At 33.5% G+C, this 26,275-nt stretch overlaps 1 protein-coding gene across 1 annotated transcript in view; it reads left to right on the forward strand.

Annotated features, from left to right (window-relative positions):
• Positions 1-26,275, forward strand: part of MFSD14B (major facilitator superfamily domain containing 14B) — a 72,147-nt gene that overhangs the window by 31,867 nt on the left and 14,005 nt on the right. Inside the window, exons 4-8 of the mRNA XM_031937641.1 lie at positions 6,422-6,549; positions 8,448-8,562; positions 18,242-18,460; positions 19,269-19,382; positions 22,577-22,648. Coding sequence (XP_031793501.1) covers positions 6,422-6,549; positions 8,448-8,562; positions 18,242-18,460; positions 19,269-19,382; positions 22,577-22,648 — 648 coding nt within the window. The remainder of the gene's footprint in view (positions 1-6,421; positions 6,550-8,447; positions 8,563-18,241; positions 18,461-19,268; positions 19,383-22,576; positions 22,649-26,275) is intronic.

Genomic DNA, 26,275 nt, shown 5'->3' on the forward strand with positions numbered 1-26,275 from the left:
ACAGTTAGGACATATGAAATGTTTGAGGTCATATTTGTACTCAGGTCCTCCTGACTTAAGGGCTGGTGCTCTATCCCCTATGCCATCTAGCTGCCCCAGGAATGTATTTTTTGGGATAGAACAGGGGAAAGTATATTAAATGACAACTAAATCACACTAAGTCTTTTTGTAAGGACCTCTGTACGTGACTTACAAGTCTTTTCCACCTCAGCCTTGCATATTTGTTTTGACATCCCTTTGAACACTCTGGTGTTACTCAGACATGTTCTATCCCTGTGGTGTTGAATTTGGAAATTCTCTTTTTATCCTTCTCTATTTTTGAATCCTTTATTGATATTCTTCTTCCTCCTTCACTGTTGTCTTAAGAGTTTATCACCTTGCTTTGGCCTCTTTTCCCCACCCCCTCTTTTCTTTTATATACTTAATTCTGTAGTTAAGGACTTAAACAAAATATTCTACTCATGACTACCTTATGCTTTAGTCCTTCACTTCCTGCTCTGCCCATCATCAGCTTTAGGTAGCCCTCATTATCTTCATACTTAAGTATTTGTTTTAAAAGAAGAGTGAATTAAAATCTCATTTTATTTTTAAAAATTTTTATTTATTTATTTTTTTGGTGAAGCAATTGGGATTAAATGACTTACCCAGAGTCCCACAGCTAGTAAGTGTTAAATGTCTCAGACTGGATTTGAACTCGGGTCCTCCTGACTTCAGGTCCAGTGTTCTATCCATTGTGGCATCTAGCTGCCCCCAAATTTTATTTCTTTGAGACATTCTTAAAAGTAAGTATAGCCTCTTTTCTAGAGGCAACAAGGTGACCTGTTTTATAGAGTATTGAACTAAGGATAGAATGATGAACTTAAGAGTTAGGAAGACCTGAGTTTAAATTCTGCTTTAGATACTTACCTTGGTAACTCTGGATAACTCTGAGCCATAAATTCCTCATCTGTAAGATGGAGATAAAAATAGTACCTCCTTTCCTAGATTGTTTTGAGATTCAGATGAAATAAAACTACATAAGTGGCAGCTATTCTTGTTGTTTCCTGGTGTAAAGGTGTGATCCTGTACTTTTTTTTTTTAAATTGGAGGCAGTCAGAATTAAATGACTTGTCCAGGGTCACACAGCTAGCAAGTATCTGAGGCTGGATTTGAACTCCCTGACTCCAGGGCTCTCTTCACTGCATGACCTGGCTGCCCCAGCTGGAATGTGGGGCAGGGTGAAAGATAATGAGAAATCTAGGATGACTCCTAGGTTGAGAAACCTGAGGGACTGGAATGATGATGTTCTCTTCTAAGGCGATTGGAAGAGGGATAATTTATTTTTTTTCAATAGTTGATAATTTAAAAAAATTTTTAATAATAGCTTTTTATTTTCAAAGTATATGCAAAGATAGTTTTCAACATATACCCTTGCAAAACCCTGTGTTCCAAATTTTTCTTCCTCTCTTCCCACCTTATTCCCTAGACAGCAAGTAATCCAATATAGGTTAAATATGTGCAAATCTTCTAAAGATATTTCCACATTTATCATGCTACACAAGAAGAATCAGATCAAAGAGGAAAAAAAAACCAAGCAAGCAAATAACAACAAAAAAGGTGAAAATATTATGTTGTGGTCCACACTTAGTTCCCATAGACCTCTCTCTGGATGCAGATGATTCTCTCCACAAGTCTATTGGAACTGGCCTGAATCACTTCATTACTGAAAAAAGCCACGAATCACATAATTTTGTTGCTGTATACAATGTTCTTTTAGTTCTACTCACTTCACTTAGCAGCAGTTCATGTAAATCTCTCCAGGCCTTTCTGAAATCATCACTGATTGTTTCTTATAGAACAATAATATTCTGTTATATTCATATACCATAACAAAGGTTGCTACAAACATTTTTGCACATGTGGGTCCCTTTCCCTTCTTTAAGATCTCTTTGGGATATAAACCCAGGAGAAACACTGCTGGGTCAAAGGGTATGCACAGTTTGATATACTTTTTGAGCATAGTTCCAAACTGCTCTCCAGAATGGTTGGATTCATCCACAGTTCTACCAGCAATGTATTAGTGGGACTTTACTTCTTTCTCAAACTTTTATAATTGTAGACAAACTTTTCTTCTGATTGTAATAGCTTGACCAATGATTATTGGAATAACTTTGAGGTTCTCTGCTTCTTTCCCCATGTCTTTGTTTTTCCTGTGTATTCTTCCTGTCTTTTATAGCAACGCAGGTCATTATGATTTGAATATGTAGCATATAATTCCATCTAGACTTCTTAATGTCGCCATTCATACAACCCAGATAAGGACTATTGTTTATCTTGATTTCTGCTTAGAACATATATGTCCTGCTGTTTATTCCTTTTTTTTTTTCCTTTCTCTGTTCTGCATCTCCCTCACCTCCCACCAATATATATTCTCTCTCTGATTATTTATATTTATTTAGATACATTTTCTTGTTGGTACATAGCAAAAATGTATTAAATGCTCATTAATTTTGCTTGATATGTTTTATATTCTAGATTTTGACATACAGATATTGTTAGATATCATTTTTATATATTTTTCACTCTTTATATTATTTGAAGATTAAAATAGATATATTTAATTTCACACTAAATTTTAATAATTGTTTTGTTCAATCATAAATAAAAAGATCGAGAATTAATCTTTTTGAAATTTCAAAATAGACTAATGTCACAAAATAATTACTTTTAGATAATTCCACTTTGCAAAGAAGAATGTTTCTGAAAAAAAAAATATTGATTTGACTTCACTGAAGATTTAAACTTGATTAATATTTCTTTTTTTCCCATACTTATAGAGTTGACTTTGAAAGAGACTTTGGGAAGTAGGAGGAGAAAGAATCAATTACTTAAAATCCAGTAGATAAGACTTGAAGCATAGTCCCACTTGATGCTTTGGTATCATCTTTTCTAGAATCCCTCATTTACCATTGAGGAAAGTGAGGCACAGAGATTTGAAGTTGTTTGTTCATGATTAAATAGCTGGGCAGGAATAGAACCCCAATGCAAACTCAGGTTTTCTGATTACTAAACTATAGCTTCTTCTCTCCCATTAAGCTTTCCTCCCTTCCTGTGAGATTAAGATATGCTTGAGAGAAAAACTGTCAAAAGACATGAGAATTTCAGGAGAATCAAGATTCTAAAGAGCCTGATAACTAGAATGTGTTATAGCATGTTGTTTCTTGTTTATAATAGGCAGAACACTAGATTTGGAATCCAGTTCTACTGCTTGCTTAGTTGTGAAATTTTGGGCAAATTGCTTATCTAGTTTTAGTTTCATTATCTAGATATTGAGTTTCATTATCTAGAATTGAACTAAATGGTCATTGTGGATATTCTCAGATCTGTGATTGTTAAATCACAGAAGGAGTTAATTTTAAAAATTTAATCTCAACCTGACAAACACTAAATAAACAAAAGGAGCATTTTCAATGCATACTGTATTACAGAAGGAAAGATCGTATGACTCCACCATGTAGATCTTGATTTTTTTTCTCTCCCCCACCCTCCCCAAACCCCCAAGCACAAATAAACTCATTTTGGAATCATTAAAGCTTCCTACTTGCCTTGCGGTTTCCTCTGGCCTTTCTAATGTTCTCTTTTCATTTTGAGGTGATTGGAAGAATACAATCTCTATCCTCTTCTCCTGTCTACTTATTTCTCCCTTTTCCCCTCATTGAAAAATAAGCAGAACTCCTGTAACAAACCATCATAGTCAAGAAAAGCAAATTCCTACATTGTCCATATTCAAAATTTTTTTTTTTTTTTTATCTTCTATGCAAAGTAGACCAAAAATAAACCTATCTCCTTTCTGTCAGAATAGCATGCTTTGTTTGTTCATGGTCTTTTACACTGATTAGATTTCTTAAATTTATAAAGTTGGTTTTACTCTCAAAATTATGTTTCTGTTTTTACTTTAAAAAAAAAATCACAATCTGTTGATTCTTTTTTTCATGATGTCAACTTTTTACTGGTACCACCTAGTACCAGTATGTACTAATGTCATTGTGTCAATTGTGACATCTTCTTAATACCTCCTTTAATAATGCAGTAGCCCCCCTAAAGGTCTTGACACCTTTGGTCTCTTCCCTCTCTGTGACATCTTCTTAATACCTCCTTTAATAATGCAGTAGCCCCCCTAAAGGTCTTGACACCTTTGGTCTCTTCCCTCTCTAATCAATTCTTTGCAACACTGACAGAATATTTAGCATAATTTTGTTTTAAAATGTGTTGATGTCTTTTTTCTCCTTTTATGTAAATCACTTCCCTGTGGATTCTCTTCCTTTTTTTTATAGTTGCCTTTCTGTAAGAAAAACAAAGGAAGTATTATTAGGCACAGTACAATACAGTACTTGTGTATTAAGCTGTATCACATCAGGGATGTGCTAAGTGCCAGGGATATAAATGGGAGAAAAAAACAACAAATAGTCCTTGCCCTCAAGAAACTTTCAGCCTAATTGAAGAAGACAGTATACAAAAGGAAGCTGAAGAGGGTGAGGACAGAGGGTAGAGAGGCAAAAGGGAAGAAGGAGGAGGTTGATGATGATGGAATCAAAAGCAAGAAGGGAAGCTGCTGGAAAAACAGACCAAAACATTGTCCATGTCAAACAATGAGTATCCTCTGTACCCTTAGTTCTCTTCTCTTCTGAGGAGAGAGATATTTTTACCATCAGCCCTCTCAAGTCAAGATTGGTAACTCCATTGATCAGGGTTCTAATTTCTTTCTATTTACAATTTTGCGGTTATTGTTTTTCTCCTGATGTTGCTTATTTCCTTCAGTATCATTTTATATATATCTCCCCCTAGTTTCTTGGAATTCTTTGTATAATTGAACCTAGTACATTCATTTACCACAATATTTTTTACTCATTTGCTAGTTCATGGTTATCTTTCCCCTAGTTTTTTGCTTTCTTAAAATAATATTTTTGTAAAAAAGTTTTATATATGGGAACTTTCCGGTTTTGATCTTCTTTTGGCTTTGTGCTTTAGTGGTATCACTGGGTCAAAGGGTGTGTGTGTGTATACATATATATATATATACTTATACATATTAAACACATCCTCGATACCCGCCAATGCTTTTAAGTGCATGTTTAGTAAAATTCTAAGTGGTTTCCCAGATAAATTGGCTATATTGTGTATTAATATGTCTATTTTCTTACAGACCTTCCTGCACTTATCATTTTTGTATGATCTTCACCAGTCAGATAGGAGAGATTGAGAATTGCTTTAATTTATATCTTTTATTAGTAATTTATAGCATTCTTGTAGATGTTGTGAGTAGCTTGCACTTTTCAAAGCCATGTTTATGTTTTGATTACCCATTTATTGTGGAATGACTTGTCATTCCTCCATTGATTTTTTTTAATCGCTATATTATCATTGATATATACATCAATTTCCTTTTTTATCAGAGATGATTCATGTAAAGAATTTTTCTTTTCCCTTTTAAATAGCTGTTAATATATGGTATGTTGATATAATACTGTTTACCATGCAAAGATCTAGAGGTATCTAGTCTTCTACTCAAAAATAATTAATGATTCTCTATTGTCCACCAAATGAAATTCAGACTCTTTGACTGTGTTATTCCTCCCATTCTGGTATACCCCTTTTCCATCTTTTTAACTTTACCAAATTTATATTGCTCACTTCCAAGTGCTTTATACTTAAGCCAAATTGGACTAATATCTGATCTTGAATATTTTATCATTTCCCTTTTTTTGTGACTTTGCTCACTCTGTTCCCTATATTGCTAGTGACTTTATTTATTATTTATACTTGTTGAGTCTTATCCATCCTTTAAAATCCATCTCTAATGCCATCTCTTACCTGAAGCCTTATATGAATCACCTGGTGGTCACAATTTTCCCCCTCAAATTTTACTTATTTTACTTTTTATACTTCTCTATATGTATAATATATTTTGCATTATTATTATCCATATGTGGATCCTATCTTTCTACCAAACTGTAGTTCCATGTGGGCAGGGAAAATTTATTTGCTAAACTTTGTATTTCCCCTAGGGTCCAACATGGAATTTTCTCCAACTATGTTAAATCTTAATTGAATTATTCTTCTTACACTCCTCAGAAATTGTGAAAATACAAAACTTGAATGTGATTCAGTCCTTTTTTTAGTGTGATCTTTGTACTTATATTGCATCTCTGTTCCTAATCTCTTTTGAAAATTGTTCTATCTCTGTCCTTTTTCCTTTCTATTGATATTTGATTAAAACAATTTCTAGCTGAAGTATGAAAAGGTTAAAGGGACATGTACTTAAAATGATTTTGTGTTAAGGATACATAAAACTCAAAATAAATAAATGATTTTAAATGATACTAGATTCAAAGGACAAATATTTTGTTTGCATTCACTTTTGTTTCTTTTCCTTCTTTTTTAGGGACTATTATCCTTTCTGAGTGCCCCCCTTATAGGTGCTCTGTCTGATGTATGGGGACGAAAACCATTTCTTCTAGTTACAGTTTTCTTCACATGTTTTCCAATTCCGTTAATGAGAATAAGCCCGTGGTAAGTGACTACCTTTTGCAGTTAGACTGATTGATCTTTTGGGGTTCTTTAGAGACTGAATATAATTAGGTAATGATCATAGATTTAGAATTTTAAGGGATTTTAGAGACCATCTAACTCAGTTCCTTCATTTAACAGATGAGGAAACTGAGTCTCATGGGGGCCAAGTGACTTGTCTAATACTACACTTTTATAAGTGTTTTAGGATAGGATATTTCATCCAACTTGTGATTGAAGTCCTACTCACGTTTTTGTGCCATTAGAACCTTGGATTAAATGAGTTAATAACTATAAAGTATTTATTTAGCACATTTATAGTAATTAGTTTATAAAGATTGGTTGTTGTTATAATTGTTATTAATTATTATAAGCAGTGTGCAAATAGGTTGTGAAATTTCTGTTTTTAGAGAATCAAAACAAATACTTTAAACATTTTAAAATAACTTCTATGACTGATGCTATTTTTATTTTAAAAAGCACTTCAGTTATTGTAAGTTGCAGCAGATACTTAGTTTTTTTTTCTTTGTGAAAAGAAACTCGTGTTTTGCACAGTGTAAATCTCATGCTAATGAAATCACAGATCTTTTATAAATCTCATGCCTGTATTTAAGTGCTTAAATTTACTTTGTAGCTACAAGGTACCTTTTAACTTAAAATAGTCTAAGAAAAAAATCCCTCTAGATAAGTTTTTCCAACATCTTAGGACTCATTTTATATAATTTTAATGAAAATTTTAATATTGATAAGTTCTGAGCTTTTTTTCTTTTTCTTTTAAACTGTTCTGTCATAAACTTCTCTTTTTGAGCTAAAGATTTTGAATTTTAGACAATTAGAGTCAGAACTATTATGTACGCTTTTGACTGAGCACAAAGAATTCTTTCCATTTGGACCAGCAAGTAAAGTGTAGTTTTTAACTTTTTACTTCTTCTAACCAAAAATGTATAGTTTTGCGTCAGGAGGTCTAGACTTGTAATTGCCGCAGTGTGATATAGTGACCAAGACAAGCACTGGATCTGGTGTCAGGAAGTCTTAAGTTGAAATTCAACCTAAGACTCACAACAAGCTATGTGACCCTGGCAAGTCATTCCCTGAGCCTCAGTTCCCTCATTTATGATATGGAAATTGTAATAACACCAACTTCCTGTCAAGGTTGTTGTTAGGATAAAATGAGCTAATAATTTGAAATAATTAGATAAAAAGGTTTGTTTGAGTTAATAAAATTTGTTTGAGATAAATGAGATAATAAAGTTTGCTTCTTGCAAACCTTAAAGAGCTATATAAATTCTAGATATTATCATCATCATAATATCCAATTTATACTTCAACCATAAGGATAACAAAATTTCTAGTTAGTTCTTGTCACATACTTTCATATCTGTCTGCTTTGGTACTTTTTTTTTTTTAATTTAATGGAAGCAACATAATGGACACATTATCCAGTAGGCAGGCAGAATTAAGAATGGGTATAAATGATTCCTTTTGGGCAGAAATATTTTAAGTTATAATAAAATTATAATAAAAATTATAATAAAATTACTAATTTGTTAATTGTTGATCTTAGTTTTAATAACTTTTTTGCAATTTGTCAAGAAAAAGCATTTCATTTTTATGAGTGAGGAATGTTGATGTTTATGTCCTAGAGGGAGAGAGTTCCTAAGAGTTTTATTTCTGTTAACTAAATAAATGATAAGTCATAATTCATATAGAAAAAAAGATTTTGTGAATTTTAGTAGTCGAAATCATAGCCAAAGACATGATGTTTGTAAATGCATATACATATATATGTGTATAATAAAAACTATATATTAAATAAATATATATATTTAATAATAAAATAAACATGAGAAGGTTTGTAAGGCAGTCTTTATTTTAAATTTTTTTTTTTTTCTTCTTTGTAGGTGGTACTTTGCTATGATTTCTGTCTCTGGAGTTTTTTCAGTTACTTTCTCTGTAATATTTGCATATGTTGCTGATATTACTCAAGAACATGAGAGAAGTACAGCCTATGGATTGGTAAGATATCAGATGGACCTTTTGTTTTGCAATCAGTAAAACACCTTATAGGTAGCACTGAAAATTCATACAATGCCAATCTTAAAATTATGGGTGAACGTTAATTCAAAAATACACTACAAAGGAGATTGTTAGAGTATTAAGAGAATATTTGAGGAAAGAATGAGGAGTTAGTATTACGAAATTAAAACCTCCCATTTCTTTATACATTCTGTATACAAAACTGATTGGGTATGGGTCATAAGGAATATTTAAAGAAAAGAACCTGTGAAATGACCCACCCTCCTTTTTTTTTTTTTTTTTTTTTTGTTAGGGAAAGATAAATGTGAATTTAGTTACATTGTCCTAGAATAGACAAGGATTATCAAATGTGGGATAGGGAAAAAAGTATTAGACTTGTAATTAGTAGATTTGGAGTGAAGTGCTGATTTGTTTTCTTTTCCACTTTGAGCAAATAGCTCCAATTTTTAGTCTCTTCTATAAAACTGGATAATAAAATGGATTATCTACGGGGTTGTTATTATTATAATGTGTTGTTGAAATATCCATGATGGTGGCGGTGAACGGGATGAAGAAAATTTTATAAGTTATCCTTTCTTGGTTAATTTAACATGGGTAAGAAATGATAACTTTTTGTTTCTACATCTTTAAATTCCTTCAGTATGAAGTTTTTCCATATAAGGTTATTTCAGAAATTAGCAGCTAATTTGAAATGATGTGTTATAGATTGAAAATATATTGCAGAGCTAACAAACATATGGTGGATGGTGATTAGAATTCAAAAATATTTTGACCAGTTAGCACTTGGGAATGAATCTACTATGGTCAGATTTAATAGTGATAAATATGTACATATATAAATATAGGTAGATAATGGTCTTAGAGTTGAATTTAAAAGATCAGTTTCATAGAGAAAAGATAGGATAAGACTGCTCAGGATTTTGACTAAAAAAGATATAGGGAGGGGCAGCTAGGTAGTACAGTGGATAAAGCACCAGCCCTTAAGTCAGGGGGACCTGAGTTCAAATGTGGCCTCAGACACTTAACACTTCCTAGCTGTGCAACCTTGGGCAAGTCACTTAACCCCAATTGCCTCAGGGGAAAAAAAAAGAGTGAATTTCACATTAGTCAACAGTATGTTATAGCTGCCAAGAAACCTAATCAATCGGCATTTATTAAGTACCTAGTATATATTCCTAGGTCACTAGTTTTCTGACACTACTTTTGACAAACCATAACTGTAATTTTTTTTTTTTCAGTTACACATGCCAGATTTTAAGAAGAATATTGATTAGAGAATATTCAGGACAAGGCAACCAGGATGAAAGATTTGAGAGTATGTCATGAGAATCAGTTGAAGTAACTAGGAATATTTAGTTTGGCAAAGGGAAGGCTTTGTGGGGAACATGATAACTCTTATTGAATATTTGACCTGCTACTGGATAGAAGAGGGATTTGCCTTGATGAACATGGTCTTACAGTAAAGGTCTTCATTTTGTGTGTGTGTGTGTGTACAGGACCCATTTGGCAATCTGATAAAGTCTATAACTTCTTCTCAACAATGCTTTTTAAGTCTATAAAATAAGAAAAAAATAAAAGTTCAAAGGAAACCAGTTGTATTAAAATACAATTAAATTAAAACATTTTCTAGACTTCAGGTTTGAATATTTAACTTAGAAGGTAAAGTGGAAGTAATAGGTAGACATTTCAGAGAGGTAGATTTGCCTTTCTAACAATTAGAATGATGAAAAGTAGAATGAACTTCCCAGGAGGCTGCAATTTCTCCCCCTTTGGGTTTCTTTAAGTGAAAGTCAAATGACTATTATTTTATAGAAATTTTTTTTTTTACTCTCTTTCTGCCTCCTGCTCTCCCTTCCCTCCACCCCCACCAGATAGAATAGAAGGCCTCTCAGGTCTGTGAGTCTGTGAACTCTGAAATTTAAGAAATTCAGATACTAAAATCCAAGCCTTGAATTTTTTAAACATTCTTTGGTATGGTAGTTATATCCTGATAAAGTTCTAGTTTAGATTTTCTAGTTTTGGGAGGTGGAGTAGGGTAGTGGTGGTGGTAAGAAATGTTAGCATAGTGAATAACATTGATTGTGCTGCATTTCGAGCTCAAGTAGTTGGTTATATCTTATAACACAAAAACCTTATTCATGAATAAACAGCTTTAAAAATCACAAGCACATGATTTCTCAGTAAGCAAAACACTTTTGTTATTAATTCAGAGAATGAATTACTGCACCTAGCAGTCCCATTTACTGACTCTGAGATCTTGATTAATGACTTGACCTTTTTGTGCTTTTGTTTCCAGCCTTATAAATGGTAATAGGAATGCTTACTACTTGTATATATTGTTGGGGAATGTGGGAATTGAAAGGTCATTTGTCCCTTACTTTATTGAGACAGTAATGAATTCTTGTCTGAGGTTTTAGGAGCATCTTGAGCCCTGTTAAATAAAGGTATATTAAATATGAATACCAAAAAGTATGGTCTTTATTTTGCCAAGCATTTGCACTGTAGAAAATGTTCTATTGTAACATCTGGGAATTCAGTATCCATCCATAAAGCCAGTTGTTAATGTAGTGTATTCAGAAATTTAGCACATTAAGATAATCCTCTCAAGATTATTTTTTCACCAGATAAGAGGAATAGCAGGCCTCGGTGATTGTTGAGTTAGAAATAAATGTAATTGTGGCAATCTGAGGGACTCACATTTATTAAGGAGGGAATTTTGTATATATGTTTTTTAAGCTAATTTTTTATATCTTCATATTACTTTTTTTTTTGAAATTTGATTTATTTTTATGGTCTAACAGATGAGAGTCCGGGAATTTTAGTGACAGTTTCTAGGGGCATTTCTAGGGGCAATACTAAAATTATTATGGAAATGATGATAATTTTTTAAAATTGTCTTTCTTATTGATTTTTGGGTTTGTTGCTTTTGCTTCTAAGCCTTCTCCTGCGTATGGCGGTTTAAGTCTTGTGATTAGCAGGGGTTTGGATTGTGCGATTGTTGTAAGTCTAAATAGTACTTTTTTGGGATTGATTATATTTTTGATTTACCTGGGAGGAATGTTAGTGGTGTTTGGTTATACTGCGGCTATGGCTACTGAGGAGTATTTGTAGAGTTGGCTAGGGAATTTGGTGGCTTTTAGTATGTTGTTACTTACTTTGTTCATAGCGTTTTGTGATAGATGTAGTGCTTGGTTTAGATTTAGGATCTTAATTTAGAATTACACTTCAGACACGTTTTCTCAGCTCTAAAATGGAGAATATAATCGTATCTACTTCCCAAAATTGTTGTAAGGATCAAAGGGTAGGGTAATAAATAAATGGACAAATAAATATGCATATAATGCTCATAATCATGTGTGTGCATGCACACTTTGTGATGTAGAAATATAAGTTCTTCGTATTTCTTTAATCAAATAGCCTCATAAGAACTTAGATCCTTTCCCACCCTTTTCAAATGTGGATGGATATCAATAGAATCATGAAGATTTTAGCTATTATTTTAATGTTTTATGATGTGAGGAAAAAAAAAAGCTGTCCAGAGCTATGTTACAAAAATAGAATTAGTAATATTTCTTATTACTATCTATCTCAGAGCAGATTTGCAGGTAATTTTTCTTACTATGCAACATTAAATATGCCCTTTATATTTTAAAAATTTAAACATTTATGGGTTATTGGGGAATAAAAGATCCCATCTCAATTTCAACAGCAATTAACACCTGCCTGTCACATTTTGTTCTGGCTAATGAGATAAGAACATTTGTTTAAGAGTGATGATTTGGTCCTAATCTATTCTAAGTGTAATGACTGGGGCAAGTCATTAAATTCTCTCAGTAGTTTTCATTTGTAAAATTGGTCACCTTTTAGCACTTAGTACAGTGTCTTGGTCATAGTAAGTGAGCTCTTAATAAATGCTTGTTGACGTGTCACTGCCTTTTTTCACAGGTTGTTATAATGACAAAAAGGTAATAGAATGGAAAATGCTTTGAAAAAAATATAAAATCAACATTTTTAGGACTAGAAAGAACCTGTGAAACATCTTGCCCAACCCCCTGAGTTTTTCTGTGTAAAAATCTTATTCAAATTTTTTTCCTTTAAATAAAATGTTATTGGTATTTCTTGTTTTGATATGGCAGATATTTCCAAAGTTAAATATTCCCATAGACTGATAGCCTAGATTACTTTCCATTTTTGTAGTTTACTTATGATTATTGTTGTTTGTCTTTTGGAAGACCATGACATCAAAGAGGTGATGGTATGACATATAAGTGAGTTGAATTTAAGTGAGGGAGGGCCCCGTAAAGTCACCACCCTTACTTTCTCCTTCAGAGACATCTGGGTCCAGTGGCAAGATTAAACAGAAGGATGACTAGAGATGGCTTTCTATATGTGGTTAACAGAAAGGATATAATGTTGGGCTTGGAGTCAGGAAGTGAATTTAATTATAGACTCAGATTCTTACTAGACTCTGGAAAATAATTTTACTTCTAATTGCTTCAGCTTATTTAATTATGAAATGAGGATAAATAATAGTACCTCCCCCTAGGGTTATTGTGAGAATCAAATGAGATAATATTTTTAAAGTATTTAGCACAATATAGTAGACATAGTACACATAGTAGACACCTAATAAATTCTGCTTTTCTTCCTTCCTTTAACTTTAATAATGTGATACTGATATTTTATTTGATCCTCATTGACTTCATTTATATCATTGTAGTTACTGTTTATATTCCTTTGGCTTTTTGTCTTTGTTTTGCATCATTTGATATGTCATCTCACATTATTTCTATTTTACTTTTCTATTACACATAGTTATCCAAGGTCTTTATTTGGAGGAGGGGGAAAAGTTTTCTCTGATAAAGTTCTCATTTCCAAAAGATATAAAGAAATGAGTCAAATTTATTAGAATATATATTCCTACTTTCATAGGTTCTTATGGAGCAATAACATTTTATTACATTGATGAACCACATATTATTTAGTTGTTTTCTAATTGATGGACCGCCTATGAAGTTTCCATTTGTTTGTCACTACAAAAAAAAAAAAAAGAGCTGTTAAAAATATTTTTGAACCTATGGATTCTTTAAAAATAACCTTTTGGAGGACTGTAAAGGTGTGCATACCTTTTTATCTGGCAATACCAGCACTAGGGCTATATTCCAAAGATGTCAAAATGAAAAAAAAAAAAAAAAAGCAAAGAAGACTTATTTGTATAAAAATAGTTATAGCAGCTCTTTTTGTGGTAGCTAAGAACTGGAAATGGAGAGAATACCCATCATCTAGGCAATGGTTAAATAAGCTGTGATTTTTTAAAAAATAGCTTTTTATTTACAAAACATATGTATAGGTAGTTTTTCATCATTGACCTTTGCAAAACCTTCTGTTCTAATTTTTCCCCTCCTTCCTCTCCCCCCTTCCCCTAGATGGCAGGTAGTCCAATACATGTTAAATATGTTAAAGTATATGTTAAATACTATATATATATATATATATATACATACAGTTATCTTGCTGCAAGAAAGATCAGATTTAGAAAGAAGGTAAAAAAAAAAAACCTTGAAAAGGAAAACAAAAATGCAAGCAAACAATAACAGAAAGAGTGGAAATGCTATGCTATGGTCCACACTCATTTCCCACAGTTCTCTCTCTGGGTGACCTTTGTAAAACCTTCTGTTCTAATTTTTCCCCTCCTTCGTCTCCCCCCTTCCCCTAGATGGCAGGTAGTCCAATACATGTTAAATATGTTAAAGTATATGTTAAATACAATATATATATATATATATATACATATACAGTTATCTTGCTGCAAGAAAGATCGGATTTAGAAAGAAGGTAAAAAAAAAAAACCTTAAAAAGGAAAACAAAAATGCAAGCAAACAGTAACAGAAAGAGTGGAAATGCTATGCTATGGTCCACACTCATTTCCCACAATTCTCTCTCTGGGTGTAGCTGATTCTCTTCATTACTGAACAATTGGAACTGGTTTGGATCATCTCATTGTTGAAGAGGGCCATGTCCATCAGAATTGATCATCATATAGTATTGTTATTGAAGTGTATAATGATCTCCTAGTTCTGCTTATTTCATGCATCAGTTCATGTAAGTCTCTCTAGGCATCTCTGCATCTCTGAAATCATCCTCCTGGTCATTTCTTACAGAACAATAATATTCTATAACATTCAGTGTGGTATATGATTTTAATAGGAATGTTATTGTGCTATGAGAAATGACCAGCAGGATGATTTCAGAAAAATCTGTTTAAAAAAAAAAAAAACTGATGCAAAATGAAGTGAGCAATATCAGGAGAATGTCATACACAGTAACAGCAATATTATATAGTGAAAAATTGTGAAAGACTTAGCTGTTTGTGGGAATATAGTGATCCAAGATAATCCCAAAAAACTTATAATGAAGCATGCTATATGCCTTCAGAGAAAGAATTGAAACTGAATACACTCTGATGCATGCCATTTTTCATTTCATTCATTTTAAAAATTGGAGCAGTCTTGTTCAAATTAATATGGAAATGTTTAACATAATTGCACATATATAAACTCAGTTGGATTGCTTATTGTCCCATGAAGAGAAGAGAGGAAGAAGGGATAGGAGGGAAGGATAGACTTTGGAACTCAAAGCTTGAAAAAAATTTTTTTAAAAATTGTTTTAACATGTAATTGAGGGAAAAATTATCTTTAAAAAAATCTCTTAATAAAATACTTGTATTGGTATTGCTGGGTTTTAGAATGTGCACAATTTAGTAAACTTCAGGGAAGAGTTTCATATTGCTTTCTAGAATATCTGGACCAATTCACAGTTCTACCATCATCAGTATGCATCAATGCTTATTTTCTCACAGTTCCACTAATATTTGTCATTTTCATTTTTTTTTTTTTGGTCAGTATGAAGTAAAACTTAAGGAATTATTTTAATTGGCCTTTTGTTATTGACAGCTATTGATACTTAGGATTTTTTTTCTCTAAAAGCTGACCCTTTATAACTTTTGGGGAATAGCTTTTATTCTTATAAATTCTAATCAACGCTCTGTCAGAGAAACTTGCTTCAAAGATATTTTATTTCCCTCCTAATATTAACTGTATTAGATTTACGCAAACACTTTTTAAGTTTATGTAATCAAAAAGATTATAGTCTACGATCCTATTTCTTGTTTGGTCATGAACAATATTCTTATCCATCAATCCAAAAAGGTAAGTTCTTCTTTCGCCTTTTCTTCTGTCTCTAATTTATTTGTGGCATAAGCTTACTTTGATTATGTGAGGCTCATTTCATAGTCTTGATCCTTTGTACTGTCTTTTACAGTTGCCCTTTTGTTTTTTCTGTCACTCAAATGCCCAGAACTTCAACTCTGGGTCATCCCTATTGTCTGTCTTTTCTACTACTATTATTATTATTCTTTTTTTCTTTTGTTTTCTTTATCTTATTCCCTATAGCTGGGACTATACTGACTGCATCAAGAACTGATGTGATCCAGGATGTGGTCTACAGAACTGTGAGATGTGACTTGGATAATAGGAGGAGCAGAAGCAGCAGAATTGGAGATTGTAGAGACCACGAAATCAAGAGGGTTCATTAGGGATTCAGTCCAGTCCTCACTCCCCCCCTGTACCTTATTGGTGCAGTGAATAGGAAGATGCCGAATGAGTCAGGACTACCCCAGGATATGTGGGGCTACATAGGGTAGCCCAATCAGGCCTGAGGCCAGCTGGAAGTTGATTGTAGCTTTGAGAAGTGAAGGTCAAAGTCTTTGGACTGAGTAGAACAGCTGCTGAGAGAAGCAAGCCTAGATTGTCAGGGGGGAAGTGACAATCAGTAAATACTTGTTAATCTTATACTATGTGCCAAACACTGGGTTAGGCGCCAGGTGATACAAAAACCAAAATGAAAGTACCTTCTCTTGGGGAAGTTTCCATTCTATGGGAAGAGACAAGAATAAATTTAACCAATAATTTTGAGAAGAAGGTATTAGCTGCTGGAGTCTCAGGAAAAGCTTTGTGTACATGGTAACATTTGAACAAAGTTTAGAAAGAATCCTAAGAAGCAGAAGGGAAGAGGGGAGTGCATTACAAACACAAACCTAGCCTCTGCAGGGGCACAGCAGCAGGTGATGAAGTGGTAGAGTTTCAGAAAATCAGTTTGACTGAGCCACATTGGGAGCAGAAAGGAGGGATGTGCCCTAAGACTGAGTATGAGCAAAACAAGGTTGCAGTCAGATTGTGAGTTCTTTTAAATGCTAAACAGAAAGAAGGTAATACTTTAGAAGCTTATGAAGAAAAGATCAACTAATGGAGAAATTATTCCAAAAGAAAAAAAAATGTAGATATTGAAAATATCAGGAATGGAAATGAAAAAGTAGAAGCAATGTATGTCCTCCTTAGATCTTCAAGGGAATTTTCACATGTATATTTTGTAGAGAAATAAGTCAAAACACTGAAGCTTCTTCAAAACATGGTTGCTCTCAGATAGAAACTATGAGTCATATATTGAGCCCTTTGGGAACTTCTGCTATCATTATAGGTAAATGTGGTCTCTTGAGCTAGTCCAGGTTACAACACCCCCTTTGGAACCTTCAGAAATGAAACTAAAGCAAATAGAAGATATCAAAGGGTTGGATATGCATAGGATGTGCTTGGAGCCAGTCTAAGATATGATTTCTGTATTTATGTGTACATATGTTTAATACTTATAGGTAAAGATTTATTCAGGTCACGTCTTTTGGTGGTAATGTAGTATACTATAGCCTGCTTTTTATTTGCTGGATATATGCTTCTGAATGTCAGAAATCAACTTGGAATTCCAATTTTTCCCTACGAACATAAATTACAGCACAATCTTTTATTTTTGGTAGTAAAAGATGAGTAATGCTGATAATTGAAATTCATAGTATAGATATTTTTATAAAATGAAAACATCAGTTTTTTTCCGATTTCAAACATTCTTTCTTGATCTGCTTATGTTTTGTTTTCTGTCTTTCATTTTCATGGAGTATCCAACAAACCTAAAGTGGTCACAAAATGAGAGCATGGACTAAAAAGGAAACACCTTAGCTAGCTAAAAAATTAAATAATTTTTTTCCAGAGAAGTTTTATGTTGTGATATTTCTGACTTAAATATTTTCCTCATTAAAATATTTTAGACATTATTTGTTGTGGTGGTTATTTATAATGGTCATTTCTAATTATAGCAAGATTCCTAACTCTTTATTTATAGCACATAGCACCTGGTAATAATTATTAGACTATTTTAAATTTGCTTCAAGTGCCACTGATTTCTATGTATAAACTTTCTATGTGTGTATATATACCTATGTATATGTACATACATACATACACATCACAGACATTTTTGCCATAGAATACTAATAGCAGGAAGAAAAGAGTATTTTGGACTTTAAAAAGAGCCAAGCAGTTGGGTAGCTAGGGGGCACAGTGGATAGGACACCAGCTTTGAAGTCAGGAGGACCTGAGTGAATAATAATTTGGCTTCAGACACTTAACACTCCCTAGCTGTGTGACCCTGGGCAAGTCACTTAACCCCAATTGCCTGGGGGGGGGGGGGGGAGAATAGCCAAGCAATGGTGTATAGTATTGCTATTTGGAAAAGGTTAGGAGTTACTGAATTCTTGGTGCTTTTCTTATAGGTATCTGCCACATTTGCTGCAAGTTTGGTAACCAGCCCAGCCATTGGAGCATACTTGTCTGCCAGCTATGGAGATAATCTGGTTGTACTTGTGGCCACGGTGGTGGCTCTCTTGGATATCTGTTTCATCTTATTAGCTGTTCCAGAGTCTCTGTCTGAAAAAATGAGGCCTGCTTCTTGGGGACCTTCATTTTCATGGGAGCAAGCAGACCCTTTTGCGGTAAAACTCAATCAGCCAAGAAACACTATATGCTTGATTTTCATAATTCTCACTATGTGAATCAAGAAAAGTTCTAAAATGTAACTTGGGACCTGGATATCTGTCCACTGAAGAAAGTAGGGGGATAGGTTACTGACAATCAGTGACTGCATGATTTTGCTAAAGTGTACAAGGTGAAGGCTGGATCCATATAGGGTATGAACTCTGTAATAATGTTTTTTGGGTTTTTTTTTTCTAATTAAAATATGAAATGACCTCAAGGATAGGGAGAAAGCCGAGAAGAGAGTTGCCAGTGGCTCATCTTAGGGCTGTAGTAGCTTTCCTGTTGTCTTGGCCTTTGCTCTTCTCTTTACACATAATGGGTAAAAAATGAATTTTGGTGTAATGAAACAGCTCTGATGATTGTTGCTTTTAATTCTGTGATAAATGAAGGAGAGATTTTTGATTTTTTAAAATAGTCTTTAAAGGTTATTTGCCTTTTCAAAATCTGAAAAATTGATTTTAAGTTGGGGTGTAATAATAGTGTTTAACAGACAGCAAGCAGAGTATTCTGTTTTTGAAAATTTATCATTTGAATTATTTTTCTGATAAAAAAGTTGTAGTGAAGTAATTATTAAGATACTTTATTTTATAATTTTTTTTTTTTTTAGTAACATAGCTCTTGATTTGTCTCCCTTTATTAATTTTATTATCTATTTATTTAAGGGATCATAGCATTGGCACCAATTGTCTAGAATATTGGGGAATATCAGCATCAAGGATATTGACAGTAAATTTACTATGTGTTTCTTTTTTTCCCCCTGTTTAGTCTCTGAAGAAAGTGGGGAAAGACTCTACGGTTTTGCTGATCTGTATCACAGTTTTTCTTTCATATCTTCCTGAAGCTGGACAGTATTCTAGTTTTTTCCTGTATTTAAGACAGGTAGGTAGCCTTTAAACATCTGAGTTGTATATCAAAGAGTTTAGTAGGGGTCACCAATACCATACCCTCTTCTGGGTGATCATATCTTGAAAGAGGTAGAAGAACAGACTTTCAATCATGGTAGTCCATCCATAACACAACAATGTCCTTTTTACCATCTCCCTATTAAAAGGTCCTGGAAATCAAATTCTACTACTCTGCCTGTCACATTAAAGGGTTTTTGATCATACACATTTTGCTGAACATCCCATCAGTATTTACTATTTTGACAACTGGCCATCAGGGACTGAGTAGTTTGCCTACATGACTGCAACTCTTGCTAGCTGAACCTGGTATTGCAATTTTAGGGCAATAGTATTGAGGTCCTGGGGCTTATCACCTTAATTGCAGTATAGAAAGATTTAAGTAGAGCCTATATAACCCTAGGGACAGAATCAGAACTCAACTAATGTTATTTCTGCAAAAAATGGAGAAAAATTTCTAAATGTGCTTTCATTGAAAGAAATTCTTAGGCACAGATAGAATACAAAAACAGGAATTTGGATTTTTTTAAAAAGCAAAACTCATTGCAGCAAGAAATAGCCCTTAGCACTATATAGTAAGAAAATGAAGACCACAACTTAAATTTAAAAATTATTTGAAAGCTTATATGCAAGCTTATATGCTGGAGAAGTTAAATTTCTTTAGAAGTTTGTTTGGCTTTATGGAAGTGACACCCAAAGTAGAAGGGGGATCCCATGACCTTAGAGTTTCAGAAAAAACATTAAATTACTTTCATTGATTACATCTTCTTAACTTTCCAGCTTTTTCTTTGATACATTTTCCCTTAATCTATTCTGAATCATGATTGTGACTATGTGACCCCTTCCTTTCCTGCTGATGCAGCCCATACCTCTGTGCTGTCTTCCTTTTACTTTCTGTACCCCATATCTTAGTGGCTAAGATAGAGGGCTGTACTTAGAACCAGAAATACTCATCTTCATGAGTTCAGATCCAGCCTTAGATAGACTTACTGGCTGAGACTCTGGGCAAGTCACTTAGCACTATTTGCTTCAGTTTCCTTATCTATAAAATAAGCTAGAGAAAGAAATGGCAAATGATGGTGGTATCTTTGCCAAGAAATCTCCAAATGGGGTTATAAAGAATTGGACATGATTGAAACGACTCACAAACAGCAACTCTTTAGATAAGTTGTTGAATTATGAGTCCTCTACTCTAGAATCCCATGCCTCCTTGTTCTCTTGGTGCTCATATTTGATCAAAACTCAACCATGTCTTACTCTTTCCTACCCAACTTCTTTGATCCTCTTCTTTGTACTCCTTTCTTTCTCTCTCCAATGGCTCTCTGTCTCTTCATTTTCTGTTTATGAACTAACTTCTTCAATATTATCTATAAAACATTCTCAATTCTCTCCTATCCTTAAAAAACAAACAAAAACAAAAAACAAACTTGATCCTGCCATCTCCTTATTGTCAACAGTTTCTCCTTTTTTACAGCCAAACTTTTAAGTCTTCTTGTCTCTATTGTCTCTGTTTCTTCATCTCATTTCTCAATTCTTTGTAATTTGACTTCTGAGCATTAAGTTTTCTCAAAGATCTTTTAATTTCTTAATCTGCTGGTCCTTTCTCCTTTCTTAACCTTTTGTACATCTCTACAGCTTTTAGCACTGCTGACCATACCTTCCTACTGAACATTTTGTTTTTCCGTGGCTTCCCTAATGCTTTGTTTTCTAGTGTCATGAAGATTCCTCATTCTCTTTGATTGGAACATCATTTCTTACCCTTTAGCTGTAGTTGGGGACCCTTATTTTCCCACAGTATTTTTTGCCCTTAATCCAAATTATCCCTTTTTTATTGAAAACACCATCATCCTTCCATCTATTCCGATTCATGATGTCATTGTGATCTTGACTCTTCACTCTCCCTCACTTCTGTTCTTGTACACCTACATCCATCCTGTTCCCTAGAATGTACTCCCATCCCTCCTTTGCTCAGCTTCCTTCAAGACTCAACTCTTTTGATACTTTACTCAGTTGTTAATACTCTATATTTTAAAAATCTATATTTATATTTTCTTTTCCCTATAGGCCTGGATACCCCTTCCTTTTTCTAGGAAGATGGAAGGGGAGTGGGCCTGAAGAAGGTAGAGTCTGACCTGAGTTGAGAAAAGCCAAGGAAACTAGTAGGGAGATGAGAGAACAGAGAGACATTAGAGACAGATGGAGAAATAGCAAGGACAGCAGTATTCCTGGGTTGTAGAGTGTATGGAGGGAGTTAAAGTTTAAAAATTCTGTAAAGATAGAAAGGGTCCAAATTGTTCCACAAGGGCTTTAAATGCTAGATGATTTTATAATACATACCATAATCCTTTTACCTTTTCTCACTTAGCAGTGACACTATTGTGAGGTTAAAGATCCGAGCATTTGACCGAACTGCATTAATTTTAAATTGTCCTGAGATGTCTTAGAGTGAAGATCGCTCTGTCTCCCTTCCACCTCCCCCAATCTATTTTTTTTTACTGTTCTATGATAGAATTTACTTAATTTACTTAATTAATTTACTTAAAGTTTAAAAAATGTATTTTATTAAATATTCCCAATACCATTAAGATTTCTTTTACCATTTATTAAAATTTTTTTTGAGCTCCAAATTCTTTTTTTTTTTTTTTTTTTTTTTTTTTTTGCCTTTCCTCATTCTGCGCCAAATTTATTTCATAATAATATTATTTGTGTTTCTGTGGCAGTAGGGTGGTGGATTTTCCAGGCAAAGCAGTTTTCAGTATAACATTTAAATTCTACATTTCATCCATATATGTGATGTTTCTTGATAAGGTGTTAGAATATTTGTGTGGTAAATGCTTGGTTAAATCAGGCAGATGGTTTCTCTATGTCTTTTAATAATTTGATATCAGTCATAGAATTCATAAGAATTCTCCTTCCCCTCAATAAACAGAAGCAGATTTATATCTTTAAAAAAAGATATTGAATATTGTTCTTTGTTAGGAATTTTCATATTTACACCTTGTAAAGCTGTTTTAAGTTCAGATTTTCAAATCTCAAAATTCTCAGAATTCACTTACATGCTGCATTTGTGAACCATATCCCAGCATTGTTTTCTTGTAACTGAAAAAAATTAGCATTTTTTTCATCTTTAGTATGTCAATATAAGTAATATCTTTTTATCAACTTTTTCAGATTATAGGTTTTGATTCAGCTAAAATTGCAGCATTTATTGCCATGGTAGGAATCCTGTCCATTGTAGCTCAGGTAAGTGTCAAAATAAACACTTTGTATAGTATGCTGAAATTGCTGGCTATTAAGTTGTCATAATCTTTAGGTTTTTTGTACTACATTTTGTGACTTCTTCAGGACTGTTACTTCTTATGAATTCAAGGCAAATTTTGTAATAGTTGATGCCTTGAAACTCCAGTTAACATGAGTAGTCTAATATTACTATTGCAAAAGACTATTTAGAGAAGCTTGAAGAGGGAAGGAAATTTGAGTAAGAATGACATCCTCCAAATTTGAGGAACTGTATAAATTTTAGAACATTATGTATAATATGAGAAAAGTAAGATTCATTTCCCATTTTCCCATATCATAAACTTGGGACTGTAGAAGGCAAGATAAATCCTCCTTTTCTTCTTTTTTTTTTTTTCAGAGGCATTTGGGGTTAAGTGACTTGCCTTGTGTCTGAGGCCAGATTTGAACTCAGTTCTTCCTGATTTCAGGGTTGATGCTCTATCGACACTGAATTACCTAGCTGCCCCATACCCTTCTTTTCAAATAAATTCACTGTTGTCTGTTATGTAGCTATAGATCCTTTATCAAAATTATATAGAAGGGAATGCAGGCAAGAATCTTACAGGGTGCTAAAACATAGATACTTTCTGATTTGTAAATGAAAATATACTCACACTAATGGGATCATGAACACATTGAAAGATAGAATATAGGCTAACCTTGTTGACTTTCCCAGAGACATTTCAACTGTTGACATGTTCAAAATAGAATTCACCTCCCTTCCTTGGCTTTCTTCTCTCATCCCTCCTCCCTAACCTGTCCTTAAAAGTTTGTTGTTTTTTTCAAAAGTACTATCATTCTTCAAGCCTTCTAAATTTCTAATTCCCAAAATTGTTCTTCATTGTTTTCATTTTTCCTTATTTCACACACACAGTCATTTGCCACATTTTGCTGTTTTTACCTCTACAGTATCTCTTATTTCTGGCCCCTTCTCTCTCTTCACACAGCTACCACCTTAAATCAGGACCAGTTTATCTTTCATATCAGTTATTACTATGGCTTTCTAATTGGAGTTCTGTCTTTAGTCTATCCTTAGCTCTATTCTGCCCTCTTTACAAAAGCAGCCAAAATTATTATTTTTCAAAGGTGAAGCTGACCATGTGACTCCCTTACTTAACAAACTTCAGAAATGCTGTGTTGCCTCTGGAATAAAATATTTGCAGTGTGGTACTGTGGAAAGGGTTCTAAGCTTGTCATAGGACCTAAGTTTTTATTTGTACATAATTAATGATGACAAATGCACTTTTGGCTAAGATGGTGACTGGGAAGGTTACAGAGGATTCCCAAGCCCTCATATATACTAGCAAATATCTTTGAATCTGTTGCATCTAATAGGGCCCTTTAAGGACAATAGCAAGAGATGGAACCAGATTCTTTGGGGGAGAATTATATAATGGGAAAGCAGAAAAGGGCCAAGATCAATACTTGCATTAGGACACTAGGAAAAGAAGCAGAAGCAAGGATTGTGGTAAGAGGACAGGGCCTGATCTCAGCCACCCTATCCTACACTGCACAGGCATTGACTCTTAGTGTGCTGGGAGGAAGCAGACCCAAGACCTATCCAAGAGAAAGGGTAGAGAGTGATGAGGGAGTAGAGAGCCTTATGCTCAGCAAGCATCTATTAAGTGCCTCCTAAAGCCCAAGTATTGTGCTCAGCTAACTTGAGATGTAAAAAAAGGCAAAAAGTAGTCCTAGTACAGAAATTCAACTCAGAAATGTGAGCAAACAGAAGAAACAGTTAAACACACTTAACAAGGTCTTCTAATTTTTACGATAATGGGTTCAAGTAGTTTTTCTAAGAAAAAATGTTGTGCCATAAACAAAAATAGTCTCAGGAAAAAAAAAAAAAGAGTAATCCACAAGGTTAGTACGAGTGGCTGAAAGAAATGAAATGAGATTAAAAGAAAATAGATATCTCTTTTTAAAAAATATTTTTTTATTATTATTATTTTTTATTGCTTTTTATTTACAAGATATATGCATGGGTAATTTTTCAGCATTGACCCTTGCAAAACCTTCTGTTCCAATTTTTCTCCTTCTTCCCCCCACCCCTTCCTCTAGATGGCAGGTAGACCAATATGTTTTAAATGTTAAATACAATATATGTATAAATATCCATACAGTTATTTTGCTGCACAAGAAAAATCAGACTTAGAAATAAGGTAAAAATAACCCGAGGAGAAAATCAAAAATACAAGTGGACAAAAACAGAGGGAGTGGAAATGCTATATTGTGGTTCACACTCATTTCCCAGAGTTTTTTTGCTGGATGTAGATGATTCTTTTTATCATTGAACAAATGGAATTGATTTAGTTCATCTCATTGTTGAAGAGTGCCACGTCCATCAGAATTGATTTATATAGTATTGTTGTTGAAGTGTGTAATGATCTTCTGGTTTTGCTCATTTCACTCAGCATCAGTTCATGTAAGTCTCTCCAGGCCTTTCTGAAATCATCCTGCTGGTCATTTCTTACAGAATAATAATATTCCATAACATTCATATACCATAACTTATTCAGCCATTCTTCAATTGAAGGACATCCATTCAATTTCCAGTTTCTAGCCATTACAAACAGGGCCGCCACAAACATTTTTATACATACAGGTCCCTTTCCCTTTAAGATCTCTCTGAGATATAAGCCCAGTAGAAACATTGCTGGATCAAAGGGTATGCACAGTTTGATAACTTTTTGAACATAGTTCCAAATTGCTCTCCAGAATGGGTAGATGTATTCACAATTCCACCAACAATGCATCAGTGTCTCAGTTTTCTCATATCCCTTCCAACATTTGTCATTATCTTTTCCTATCATCTTAGCCAATCTGAGAGGTGTGTAGTGGTATTTCAGAGTTGTCTTAATTTGCATTTTTCTGATTAATAATGATTTGGAGCATCTTTTCATATGGCTAGAAATAGTTTCGATTTTTTCATCTGAAAATTATCTGTTCATACCCTTTGACCATTTATCAAAAAATAAATAAAAAAGAGAAAGTTATAACTTAGAATAGAAGATAGGAAACCACCTTACTCAAGTAGTGATCTAGAACATGAAATGGAACAAACAGAACTCAGTGAGTTCATGAGGAAACAAACAGCAGAAATGAAAACTCAATCAGAAGGTTGGGAGAAAAAAACAGAAGAGTCTATAATGTATCTGCTATCAAAAACTGACCTGGAAAAGAGATTGAGGGAAGACAATTTATGAAGTTGTTTCTCCTGAAAGCTGTGACCACATGAAAACTTAGATCCCATATTTTAAGAAAACATAATGAGAAAACTGCTTAGGCCCATTAAAATCAGGAGCTTCCTCAAAAAAACACTGCAAATTTGAAATACTAAGGATTGACCTGATCAAAATCCAGAACTTCCAGGTCAAGGAAAAGAAATATTGTAAACATCTAGAACTGAAAGAATTTAAGAAAGGGGAAATCACAGTCAGGGTCACAGATGACTTGAACATTCTTGCTATATATATAGCATGATATTATAGCATATATATATATATATATATATGAAAGAAAATCTTGAAAAACTGTTTTCCAAAAGTCAAAAGATTTCTAACCGAGAATAATTTATCCTGCAAGACTGAA

This window comes from Sarcophilus harrisii, chromosome 1 (assembly GCF_902635505.1).
Source record: "Sarcophilus harrisii chromosome 1, mSarHar1.11, whole genome shotgun sequence".
Taxonomy (NCBI): domain Eukaryota; kingdom Metazoa; phylum Chordata; class Mammalia; order Dasyuromorphia; family Dasyuridae; genus Sarcophilus; species Sarcophilus harrisii.